Below are 12350 nucleotides of genomic sequence, written 5' to 3'. Positions count from 1 at the left end.
TCTTCCTAGGAAGCCACCGAAGTGTTCTAAGTCCAACCTGTCGAAGCTTGCACGTTCCGCTTGTCGAGCACTTTGAATTTGATTTCGTTCATGTTTGTCTTTTATATAGCCTGTCTGCGCCTATACCTGTGCCATCGTAGGACGTGGCCTCCAAGGTTGGAACCTGGGCCATTGGAATACCTGCCGGCCTCTTGAATTCCCTAGCCTGCCCTCGTTCATGGCCCTCTCACACGTAATCCTTCCTCCCCGATCCGTTGTCTCTTTGTCGGATACCCTTCCACCACAACCCGGCCAGACGGTATCTCTAAGTCTACCGCGTTGCTCTCCCGTTGCCATCTCATCCCTTTTCTTTTCCTTGGCCTCAACACTTCAAGCGTCCCCACCCCCCCCCCCTCTTCCGAAGCAGAATCCCTCAACCCTTATTTCGTCTTCTCGGGCGTAATGGCAAAGGTAGGCTTCACAAAGCGGTCGCTATGGTAAGGCTTGAAGTTGTCGCCCATAAGCTCCTTCTCGCGGGCCTGGTCGGCCAGATACCGACGAACCTGGTCGCGGTCCTCCTCGGCCTGCAGGACGGGGATCAGGTGGATGCGGGACCACATTTTCTCGCGGGCGAGTTCTCTGTTAAGGGCCGCGCGGGAGCAGGTGTTAGTTCAGGAAAGGAGGAAGGAAGAGGTAAAGGGGAAAGGGTAAAGTCGCCCCCCAAAGCCCTATACATCAACAGGAAGAAGAAGAAGGGGTGTGAGCGTACCGTTGTTCTCTGGCACCCTTGCCGTATTTGTACCATCCGTAGAGCATCACGCTGCCGCCGATGGCAAGGAGTGTCGCGGGCTTGAAACCCCGGGCTGGGAGATTACGCTGCGGAGGACGAGAAAGAAAGGATGGTCAGCACTTCCGTGAGCTCCTGTATTCACACCAATGTATATCCTTCTCCTTCCGACTCCCTTTTCCTGCCTCGTCCATCCTTCCCAAAGAGCTCTCAAGGGCTCTCCGTCTGCCCCTCATCGCCAGGCCATTGTTGCCCGGGCCAGAGTTGCGTCCTGGCCAGAGACGGAACCCCGCCGCAGCGCGCCACCCTCTTTCTTTCAGCCTTGCAGTCGAATTCATCAAAACTCACCTTGTACTGGACGGGGTCATACCCGCCCACAGGTGGCATGTCCTGAGGCATGGTGGGCGAATGTGTGCACGATCGCTATCTGTCGGCTCCGATGCCGACGCAGGTTCGTTCGTTCTCCCTACGTAGTTGTCTTGCCGCCTCCGCTGTGTCTCAATCCTTCTTGCTTTTCTTTGCACAACAGGAGAGCTGCGGCCTGTATCGCTTTCGTCAATTGGGTCTCTCGTGGGTTGGGCTTGGCAAGTGGGCTGGTTGTCGTGGTCGGCGATTGAAGCGGAGGGTGCGCATCGGCTCGTCCGTCGTACCTTGCTTGGTTATTCGAGCTTGGAGGTTGGACGAGCTGGGTGATTATGTAATATTATCATTGCAGGGATGGTGGCCTGCGCAGGGCCTGCTCCCAAATTTTGGGTGGGGAATTTTGGTGGAGAATTTGGGTGGGAGGGGGAGGAGTCGGACGTACTTTAGACAACAAAAGGGAAAAAAAGGGAAGGGCAAAAGGGTTTTACGAAATGTATCAGAGAGATAGACAATAGAAGGAGGAAAAAGTAGAAAGGAGGAAAAATAACTTTGTGAGAGAGGCATGGACTTAGATAAATCAATAGAAAAGAAAGACATGAAGTCGTGCAAGACAGGCAACGGTCTCCTGGGAGTGCCTGATGGAATGACGGTTGTACTACCTACTTATCTCTCCACGCCTTGGGCATGACCAGATCGTACGCACTTTTTAGTAGTATCGCAATCCTGTGCTCTTGATTTCAATCACGTTCGCTAAGTAACCCGCTACCCGTTAACCACGCCATTGCCCCTCTAAACGCCGTGCCACCCTCACGATGCAAAGATAGAACAAAAGGCAGACAGACATACAGACATACAGACATACAGACATACAGACATGCATACATGCATGCCTACATATGCAGTACATATCCAGATACTGCTTGCCATGAGACCATTACGGCCCAGGAAGTAGCATGGCTAGCCCTTGTCCGCGAGGGCCGCCTCCTCAGCCTCCTCCCGGTCCAGCTCTGCCATCAGGTCTGCCTCGAGATTATCGCCGTCCGGATCAAAGTCATCGTTGGCCTCTTCGCTCTGGAGCAGGACTACCTCCTCCTCGCCGTCGTCGGCGCCGTTCGGAAGCTCTGCGTCTGGCTGGTCGGTGGTGTTCTCCGGGTCTGTCTTCGTGGAATTCCGCAGGCCCGAGCCGCCACGTGATTTCGAAATCCTCAGCCGTTTTGACAGCGCTGACGTACCGGCTTCTGGCAACTCGTTATCTGGCTCGTCGTCCGCCTGGTCGTGTGTTCTTTTCGAGCCAGGCGATATTCCGTTTAGGCGTTTTTTGCTGCTGCTGCTGGTGGTTGCTTCTGACTTGCTGCTCTCATTGTCTGACTCGCCACCAGCCGTGTTGGTCTCGCCGTCCGCCTCGCTTTCATCCTCCGAGTCCTCGGCTAGAAATTCGGCGAGCTCCTGGTCCACCTCTTCAAAGTCGAAGCCCTTGAGGTCCTCCTCGATAGGACTGCGCAGGTCGTCGGGGACATTGTTCTCTTGCTCGTCCGCGCTGTCGTCAACGTCATCATCATCGGTCTCAAGGGTCTTGGCGTCCTGGTCGACCACGCTCTGCGCAGGCGGCCTGCCGGGTATCTGGAGGTGAGTTGGCGCGTGGCGGTCTGCCGGATGTATATCCACCATGTACGCGGTCTCGTCCAGCTCTTCCCACTGGCTGATGGAGTCCTGCAGCCAGTCCTGGTTCACGATCTTGATGGTCGGTATCCTGGCAGCCTGGCGGACCTTGTGCGTCCTGGGCAGGCTGCTGTTGATGACCAGGTGGGTAATGTCGGGGTCGATCTTCGTGCGCAGGTCTGCCCCAAAACTCAGGACCTGCATGCCAACATCAGACCGGTACACGTCGAGGTCAAGCGGCACAAGACCGCTCAGCACAATCTTGGTGCCGCGCAGGACCTCGGCCTTGAGCTCGTCCAGCACCTCGCCCACGTCAGGTATTTCGTCCTCGCCAGTGTGTGCATCGTATGCCTCGTAGTATTTGGCGTGCAGCGTCGTCAGGTGGTGCTCGAGGTACCTGAGCTCGGCATCCTGGTCCAAGAGCACCCGGTGTCGGTGTCGCGGTGGTGTCGGCTCCTGGCTGGCCTTCTCCGCGTCCTCGTCTTCCTTATCCAATTGCTCTTGCATGTGCAGCAGCGGCCGGTCCTGCAGCTGCTTCTCGAGCGTGCGCTCCTGCTCCTCCTGTTGCAGCCTCAGCAGTGCGGCGTCGTCCCCGCTGCTCATCCCCGCGAGCCCCTCGAGGGCCGACAGCTTGGCGGACTCGTCAGATGCTCCTCCAGCACCTGCGGGGGCAGCAGGTGCGTTGCCGTTCGGGGCTGGCTTGCTCCGGCTGGAGAGCTGGTCCTCGCGCTTCGGCAAGAAACTGGAGTTGATATCACCCACACCCTTGAAGAAGTCGTAGGGCACAACCTTGATCAGGTTCGGACGGTTCTTGGGCCACACGTCGGCGCGGTCGTCTATGATGACCACCATGTTGGTTGAGACGGGGAACAGACGCTGTAGGCTCTTGGCGGTAATGCTGCCGTTCTCGTCGCGACTGATGACCCGGTTGCCGAACAGCTTCTGGTCTGGGTCGACGATCTTGGCAACGTTCATCGCGTAGGCCCTCGTGCCCATCGTGTAGACATGCAGCTCGTAGATCTGAGAGACGCGCTCCAGGAACTCGCGCAGGCCGGGGCGCATCTTGATGTAATAGAAACAGGCGCTCGCGGCCCGGCGTGGACCCTCGTCTTTGAGCTGAAAGCTCTGTACGTCCTTGACGGCCTCGTAGTTGGGGTTGGTCGGGTCCTTCTGCCACTCGCCAACGGTCGGGTCTATGCAGGCATGTATAATGGTCTGGTCGAGGTCGACCACCAGGCTCAGCTTTCTCTGCTCCAGAAGCCGGCGCTGCAGCTCCGTCTCGGCCTTGAGAGCCTGCTGTCGGCTGACGGTCAAGCCTGTCTGGTCGTGCGTCATGTTGATGGGGGCGCGCTCCGTCTCTGCGCGCTCGGTACTCCAGTCGATCTCGGTCATGTCCTTGCCACAGATCGCGCAGAGGCCCGAGATCTGGATCGGGTGCTGGCAGGCCTCCTCGACGACGACGCAGGGCTGGTCGCCGTTAATAACGTCGCCAACGCGGATCTTCCACTCCCTCAGCTTTCCCTCAACGGGCGAACCCCAGGAAGAAATGGTGGTCTGTTCTTCCTCCCAGGTATCGCCCGTGATGGAGTCGCCCACCTCCTTGATCCACTTGAAGGAGTATTCCATGGCGGTGGAGCCCTTCTTGAGTTCATCCCCAGGCTGGGCGACAAGCCTGGAGATGGTGATAGGATACCGGAGGTGGGCACCCAAGGAGATGGGTTCGCTCATGTTGGGGGGTCGTAGGAGGAAAACGGATGGTTATTTGTGGTTTTGATTTAGGATATCTGTAGTTCAAGGCGAGGGAGTTAGTGCAGCCACAGTGTGTGGGTAGCAACGCTACAGAAAGACGAGATGGATTGAATGGTTCGAAGAGGGGGACCTCTCGATGCTTAAGGGGAGATCGGTAGCTAGGATGCATGGAGGAAGAATAGAGAGGTATTCGTGTAAGATAGAAAGGGAGAGGGAAGGTGAGCTCACGAGAACGACAACGCGAAGCTATTCCAGGCTCAGGTGGTGTTGACTTGGTCGCAAGACTGATTTGGTGGCGATTGGTCTTCCCATTGCCGCGGATGGAGGTGCTGAGGTACGGTCTTGGATCCTCTGAGACAATATGCACATGAGGATCCGACTTGAGTAGAAAGGCCACAGGGTTCTTGGTGCGTAGTAGCTGCGTGTGGTGAGGATGAAGTGTAGTGGTGATGATGGAGAGAAGAGCGTGTGGGAGCTCAGACCGAGGTCGCGCAACAGCTATTTGCTATGTAGAAGAAACCCAAGAATGGAGGAGCTTGGGCCAGGTGCGCGCCCTTGCAGGGGGGGTCGATGCTAGCGCGGTAGGCCCTGGGTTGAAAGACCCAATGACGTGTGACGGCGAGACCGTTGAGGTGGGGCAACCTTTCTGTGCCGTTTGGCGATAGGCGTGAACTGGCGATGGGGGGTGAAAACAAGAGCACCTTGCTTTGTTTTATAGATTTAGAAAGGCGGCCCGCCAGGTTTTATATGCTCTGTAGGAAACATTTTCATGTTAGTAGTAGTCATTTTTATTTGAATAAAGAAAACCCAGGTGGAGGGGACAATAAGTGCGACCATGTGTTGTTCGAGTCACGGCCAGGCGAGAAGTGAGTAAGTCGTCTAGTTGTGAGGAAACAAGGTAACCTGTCTGGATTGGCAGGATTCCTCGATGAATCAAAGAAACTACTACCGCCATGACACGGTAAACAAAATAACCAACTAAAGTCTACTTACTTTTTGGTTCCCCAGGATGATCAGGCTTGACGAAGAGAAGAGGAGAAAGAAATAGAGCTGATGGAATTATGGTGTTTGACTTGTGTCAAGAGACCTGGCGCCGTCACCCTTGAACGCCTGGATAATTCATTGAAAATGTGTAACAGTCAATGACATGCAGTAAACTCAATCCATGTCTAACACGATCTGGACCGAGCACGGGGCGGTGCAAGCTGGTGGTATAAGGCTGTGTGCTATGTGAGGGTGTGGCCCAAGAAACGGGACATGCGCAAAGGGGGGGAATCAGCTGGCCTTTTGTACCCGACCCTTTTGGTGAATCACTCCTCGAATGGTTGGTTGGCTGTGGTGTGGTGACCACCGTTACCGCATAGCACCTGGGGGGCTGCGCATGTACCACCGTAGCACCCTATGGAGGGGCTTTACTTCACTGCGAGCCTCCACAAAGGTGCATGACGAACGGCAAGCCACATTTCCCACCTTTCCATTTGCGGGGAAGATGGGGCTCAACCCTCTAGCGCGGTCGTGGCTTGCCGTCCTTGCCTCTGCATTCTTCAAAATGTCAGGCAAGGCCTTGCTCATCGCATCTCTCTTTTGTTCACCTCGACTCCAAGATAAATGTCAGAGAAAATTTTCCACATTGGAAATATGCCATTCTTATTTAGCTGACAGTACATGGCTTCCATCGTGAGAGCCAGGTCTACGGAAGCCATATTGGGGGAAGAAGGACTGTGCGCAGGGTGGCCTGACCACCAAGTGACCGTTCTTCCTTCTTTGTCCTCGTGCAAAAAAAAGAGGCGAGGAAAGAACATCTCCTGATCATCTAATCTCACGCTCTGACTTCCGCACCTATCATTGCTTTCAAAGGACCCAATCTTGGTCATTTACTCACTCAATTTCACTCTCCCAATTCCACGCGATCTTTTCCATCCTCTGTCCCCAAACGCTAAACCCCGCCTGAACAATCCAACCACTCGTTCTATGGATACCATCCGCTTCTCTGTTAACTTGAAAGAGCCAATGCTACTTCAAAACTTCATTTGAACTTACACTTCTCCTGTTTCGCAATATACACTTCTCCACTAAATTAAACTAGACCTTACCTGAAAAGTTCTCGCCTCACCGCAAGGTGATCATTCTGAGCAGCTAAAGACTCAGTGCTCCGGCTGCCGTATTTCCAAGTAAGAGCCCAGTGTAGTGATGACATTGGCCGTATCAATCTTGCATGTCTTTCAAACATCGTCAGCTATTAGCCGTTGTGCGTTGACTCTCATACTGTGACATCGCATTATCCGGATGTATTCAGCATGGATGGAAGGTCTTACGATTCATCCAGCCACCTTTGAAAAGCACTGGAAAACTCATGACATTTTGTGCTCATTCTAGTCGTTGGGTATGTAAGAATTGAGTACGTTTCTAAGGTGCTCCAACTCGCATAAGCTTCCAAGGTTGGGTCACCAGATGAGATGAGCGCCGTCAAGAAAAGCAAGTACTCAAGTACCTATGTACTTACTAATTAAGTACTGAAGTAGTTTGAGTAATATCACGCCACATACCTACCAGTCCTGCACTCTGTTCAGCCACCCCCTCTGCCCCCCTTAACCACCCCCGAAAAAAACTTGAATATTTTGATACTTTTCTTGGCCAGTGACCTGAAAACAAGAGTAGTGCTACGGGAATAACGATATGAACAACCTTTGGCGGACATTGGCTCCTCCGTCTAGAGGTGATCAATTCAACTTGGCCCGCATCACGCGAGCTTCGTTGTCAGCCTGCCACAGGTATTTATCCAGCCCGGCATAAGTGTTGTTGGCAGAATTGATGAGATCAGTCATTAGTGATGGGGTAGTCTGTCCGCTTATGAAGAAGATCTCTTGAATAGCTTCCTTGGTAGTTTCACTTGTGATAGAGATCCGCTGACAGGATGATGACAGCGACCAAAGAAGAACCGGTTGACAACATTTACGGAATCTTTACATCGGCACATCTGTATCATGACTTTTCTTTCCATTTTTGTTTGTCCGAACAATAATGATCATTCAGCGTACTACAATATGGCCACCAAGAGTCCAGGGTTGTCGTGTCTAAGTCTGTATCCAGGTCTATGAATCATATGAAATCATCCAATTTTAATTATTGACGTGATTGAAATGTCTTTTTCTTTTGTTGTTGTGCAGTCAAATTTCCCTCAAGTTTCACAAGGACGTGCCATGTGTTTCCCAATGATGGATGACCTGTCCTCTCGCAAAGGCAGATACGTACAGCCAGCCACCGTGAAGAGGAAGCAACAGATTCTGGCTGGAATTATCAAAATCTTGGTTGGAATTATCTTAGTTGAAACTAACGGATTCCTTCAATAGTTAAAGTAGATGATCGACCTGATTGATATGAAATCAATCAAGTACCCCCTCGCCTCGGCACTACGATGTTCAATCTGGATGACATGTTATTCGTGATCTCCAGCCATGTAAGATCTGACAGCCCTGAATACCACATAATTCACTAAAAACTTCACTCCGTCCTGCATGTAGACATTGTACAAATGGTGCAATACCGTTGTTCACCCGGGAAGGTGAGCACAACAAAACGGCATGTAAACCAAAGGTATGCGAAGTATTGTCGACGATGGCCTTCGCCGTATGCGAGGACCACCCTTCGGGAAGGTAAACATTCATCTCGAGGAATGCTTACTCGTCGCCACTGTCATCACATGTAGCCCTGTAACTTGCGATATTACCCAAATAATGAGCATGCGTGATGATTACTCACAATGTCCAAGGATGTCTAGAGAACGATACAGATAACAGTAGTCACTGGTCCATGCTCAAGCCAGTGAAGAAGGCAACTTCTTCTCGCCTGGTGCATCGTGGGCAAGTCATGTCAGAGACCTTATGTGGCTTCTCATGATATACACATAGCCTCTAGTTCCCTTCAGCATGCTGGATTCAAAGCCTGTCATCATCTTCAGCGAGGCCTTGACTTTAAGGTCGAAGATAAATGGACGTCTGGAAACGGGAAATGTATGCAAAATGAATCAGCCCCGTATAATTGCAACACATCTTGGCGAGTGGCCCGTCGTTTGGTGCCGGCTCCCATCCGCTCAACCCTACACATCTGGAAGGAAGACTGAGGTCCGCCAATGCACTGTCGAAATCATAGCGTGTCGTGATTCCGTACACTCAGCGCCGTTCACCAGCCACATCCCCTAGGCGGGAAGTTCAGACCATGGGCATTATCCCCTATTTACCGAGACAGTAATCTTTGCCCTCCAACCCAGGAATTGTACCCAGCGGCATTTTGCCATCTGCAGTCCATTTTGCATTCTCAGGAATCTCGGGCAGGTCTGGTGGTGCTTCCTTCTGCAACACGCCGTCTGGCTTTTCCAAGGCCGCCCAGAGCTCCACATGGCGAGGGTCCCTATGGGCCTCGTTCCACTCTAGAAGATAGTTGAAGTCCACGCAAGTCTTGCGGATGCCAAAGTCGGCATACGGCTTCTCCTGACCCTCGCGCCACATGAAAGTGAAGGCCTCAAGGTCGGCGTGGCACATGAGATGCTGCCGGAGGATGTCCAAGCAATGATTCAGGTGGCGCGAGAAGGTGATGGGAGGGTCGAAGCCATACGTGGATCCCCAGTAGTAGTCATAGTTGGTGATCAAAGCCTTCCGCAGCGCATTGAGACAGTGAAGCTGGTGGAATGCCTCTATGCCCATCATATTGTCCTTCTCCGGCGGGAAACCATATGACGGCGGCGCTTTCACCGTGTAGGCAGGATCCTTTCCCATACGGACAACATCGTCCGAGGACAGTGGAAATATGCCGTCGGCTGCGGCGAGACGTGACCAAGCTGCATCCACCTCAGGCCCAGGTGGTAGCCGGTAGATATGCGTTGGATCTGAAGCATTTGGCGCTGGCGAGTTGTCGGCGTACTTGGTCACGAGGGGAACGTCCATAATATTATATAATGGCGCTGGGAGGGTTAGTACTTGGGATAAAAAAAAAATAACAAATCAGTTGAGATTGCTCACAGAATGCTGGCCGATATCTTGGAGCGTTGCTTCCCCGTCTCTCGTACCAGATGGTACATTGAATCGTGGCGGGCACTATCAGGGCCACACAGAGCCATGCAGATATGAAACCGGCGATATTGCAGTGTGGTCGTAATCTTGAAGGCGATTTGAGTTTGCGTGGGTTCTCCAATAAGCTCTCGCCGCTGTCTGCCTCAGACCAGACAGTGTCGTCCTCGTCGACAGCAGTGTATTCCTTGTTGTGGCGAGGCATCGTGGTCTTGATGAGAACGAGAGATATGACTAGAGTATGAAGTTTTGCTCCCCGCGCTGTACCGTCCCCCGTCAGCTTCTGAGACGGACTGAATTTGTCGGGAGGGAGGATCGTGGGACTTGACCTTTGCCGGGAGCTTAGGAAATCAGCATATAGAGGTGGCGAGGATATGGAAGCAAGACTCCGACAAGACTGAGTCTGACATGCTTTTGTGACCTGCCGAATGACTTACCAACAGGTCCCCTGCAATTACTACTCAAATTGACACTCAAACGAGTTTAGACTGCGGAGGTGGCACAGCATACGTGAAGGCCTGCATAAACGTAAGCTCGAGATAGTTTGATCCATCAAAATGTCAGGTTCACTTACTCCTTAGGCTAAGAAACCGGTCTGAATTCTCACCACCCATCCATGAGGATACATTACTTGTTTGACGTGTTCAATGAGTATAATTTCGGGGTTCAGATCGTGACGAGAGCTGCAATAGTATATCCTTCCGCATTTAAAGGTATTGTCGTGTTGTTCAACACAATGCCTCACGTCGCCCGGAAGTCGGTGACGGCTTGCTGACCTGCATATCGGCATGTTCGGATGCTGTAAGACGTAGTACGACGTTGAAACTTAGTGCCCGGAATCTGTGTATAGATAGAGGCAAGATCGCTCTGCCAGTCGTTCACGTGAGGTTTTTGACGCGGTCCTTCTGGAGGTCTAATGCACAGACTACCCAAACCGACCATTCAAAGACAATCATGTCCTCGTTGCTTTACAGCGCCAAGCCTGTGGGAGCAGATTCCTAGTTTCTCTCTACCGTGAAGTTGCTGACTGCAGTCATCTTTCACGTCGACTAATATTCAACACATCACCCTCGACAATACATTAGTGGCGACCAGTATACTCCAACTTTCAGTTGTGCAAAAGTTCTAGGCTCCAAAGAAGTCACACAGTTGCGGGGTGCTGAATGGTCACGTTTGTCTAGACTTTTCAGTGAATCCTTCCGGGGAAAGCGGCACGAGCCCATGATGCGGTAAATCCAGATAGTGCCCAATTCAAGTTTATAAACTCAAGAATCCCTCATCTCGGGGACTGGATGTGTTCCTCGCATTCATCACCTCCCAAGACATCCAACAATCAATACATCATAAAGTTCCCCTCTGATATCAGCCACCATATCCCCAAGACAAAATGTACTTCAAGTCTATCCTTGCGCTCTTGGCTATGTCTCTTGTGGCCGTTTCGGCTGCTCCTAGCGTGCCCGTGGAAGGTAAGTGCTCCATACATAACGAAAACAACCAATGGAAGACGTCATGCTCACAGAATTGGGAACTCAGGCCGTGATGTCCAGGAGTGGGACGCCGAGTGCTGTGATGTTGGCAACGCTGGAAAGTAAATTCGTGGTATAGCGAAAGCAGCTTGGTCGAAATATGGAGGCGACAGTTTGAAATAGAAGGGGGTTTGTGGTTGAGTAGTTGAGGCATTTGATTCGGTCATTCATTCATACTCAAGCAGTCGGTCAACTCATACTGTGAACATCATGCCTTGCAGGTATTGTCCAGCACTGGCAAACAGTTTTATCCTTGGGGTGTCTAGCTGATGCAGTTTACCATTAGCATGGGAAAAGGCCTTCAGCTATTTTTTCTCCGGTTTCGTGCAGACTTGGCCTCCTGTGAACATAAGTTTAGTACGCCTGACGATGCCGTCTTAGGTGTTTGCGAATTATTCATGTGGAATGAACAAAACCGGCGTGGAGTCTTAATCATCTGCTTCTATGACAATTGAGCACGAAGTAGGTGAGAATACACAGCGACTTCATAATAAGATCAGTTTTGAAAAAGCGATTTGTAGGCTTTCATTATTGTACACGCATCGACTCCTTCTCCAGATTCCGCACCCGAAATCCGGCGCACTCCTTGGACCAGATCTAGAAACAACGGCCGCTGCTTTGCGGTGGGGACTGCGTTCTTCTTGGTCAGCATCACCTCCCCTCCCCAGCACGGCCAGCTGCTTGTAGAACGGATGGTATATTCAGCACATTATAGAGGCCGTTACGTTGATCGCTGTTCTTGGGGTATACAAGCCGGAGATCAGCAGTCAGCAAATGGTCTGATGCAGGGGCGGCCCATTCGATCCTCCAAGGCGTGCGTGTCGAGATAAGCGAATTGCGCCCGGTAGATGGTTCTGTGGAGCGAGTTCCGTTAATCCACTTCACGTGAGAGATTGCATGGAGTGATTGAGTTTTGGGTGTCGATTAATAGAGAGAGCCAGAGCTGTGTCTGGTGCGACGCTCTGGCTGGCCCCAATCAGACTATGGCTTTGCATTTGAGCTGACGTAAACAGTCTGCTGCTTGTATATATCTAAAGATTTCACCATTCTCATAGACTTACCCCGAGGACCGAAAATCGCTTCATTTCTTCTCAATAGAATTCATCTATTTTGTTAAATTGTTCACATCTGGTTGGTTTATCATAAACAATTATGATCCGATTGTCATATCATAGGTTGCTGGCGAGAATCAGGTGCTGGGCCATTAATTAAGCAAAACATGAT

The 12350-nt window shown here is 51.8% G+C and overlaps 3 protein-coding genes across 3 annotated transcripts; all 3 read right to left on the bottom strand.

Moving 5' to 3' along the window:
* Window positions 1-62: 62 nt before the first annotated feature.
* Window positions 63-1368, bottom strand: M406DRAFT_357306 (uncharacterized protein). Its single transcript, XM_040923642.1, has 3 exons — window positions 1115-1368; window positions 749-855; window positions 63-618 (listed from the first exon to the last, which is right to left on the bottom strand). The coding sequence occupies exons 1-3, from the start codon at window positions 1163-1165 to the stop codon at window positions 420-422; spliced, it is 357 nt and encodes a 118-aa protein (XP_040774945.1). The 5' UTR covers window positions 1166-1368; the 3' UTR covers window positions 63-419.
* Window positions 1369-2788: 1420 nt separating this feature from the next.
* Window positions 2789-4516, bottom strand: M406DRAFT_21768 (uncharacterized protein; the record flags this gene model as incomplete). Its single annotated transcript, XM_040915508.1, has 1 exon — window positions 2789-4516. A coding segment is annotated over one exon (1728 nt), but the record flags the coding sequence as incomplete, so codon positions are not given.
* A 4442-nt stretch (window positions 4517-8958) lies between these two features.
* M406DRAFT_223901 (uncharacterized protein) lies at window positions 8959-9408 on the bottom strand (the record flags this gene model as incomplete). Its single annotated transcript, XM_040915664.1, has 1 exon — window positions 8959-9408. A coding segment is annotated over one exon (450 nt), but the record flags the coding sequence as incomplete, so codon positions are not given.
* Between the last annotated feature and the right edge of the window lie 2942 nt (window positions 9409-12350).

The sequence above is a fragment of the Cryphonectria parasitica genome (genome assembly GCF_011745365.1).
Source record: "Cryphonectria parasitica EP155 unplaced genomic scaffold M406scaffold_6, whole genome shotgun sequence".
Taxonomy (NCBI): domain Eukaryota; kingdom Fungi; phylum Ascomycota; class Sordariomycetes; order Diaporthales; family Cryphonectriaceae; genus Cryphonectria; species Cryphonectria parasitica.
This window is presented reverse-complemented; position numbering and strand designations above follow the sequence as displayed.

What these genes read in the sequence shown, in the direction of transcription:
- M406DRAFT_357306 (XM_040923642.1), bottom strand. Translation starts at nt 1,165, where the DNA reads ATGCCTCAGGACATGCCACCTGTGGGCGGGTATGACCCCGTCCAGTAC. An exon ending in ATGACCCCGTCCAGTACAAG is followed by an intron (nt 856 to 1,114) that starts GTGAGTTTTGAT and finishes CGTCCTCCGCAG; the next exon opens with CGTAATCTCCCAGCCCGGGG. An exon ending in AAGGGTGCCAGAGAACAACG is followed by an intron (nt 619 to 748) that starts GTACGCTCACAC and finishes GGCCCTTAACAG; the next exon opens with AGAACTCGCCCGCGAGAAAA.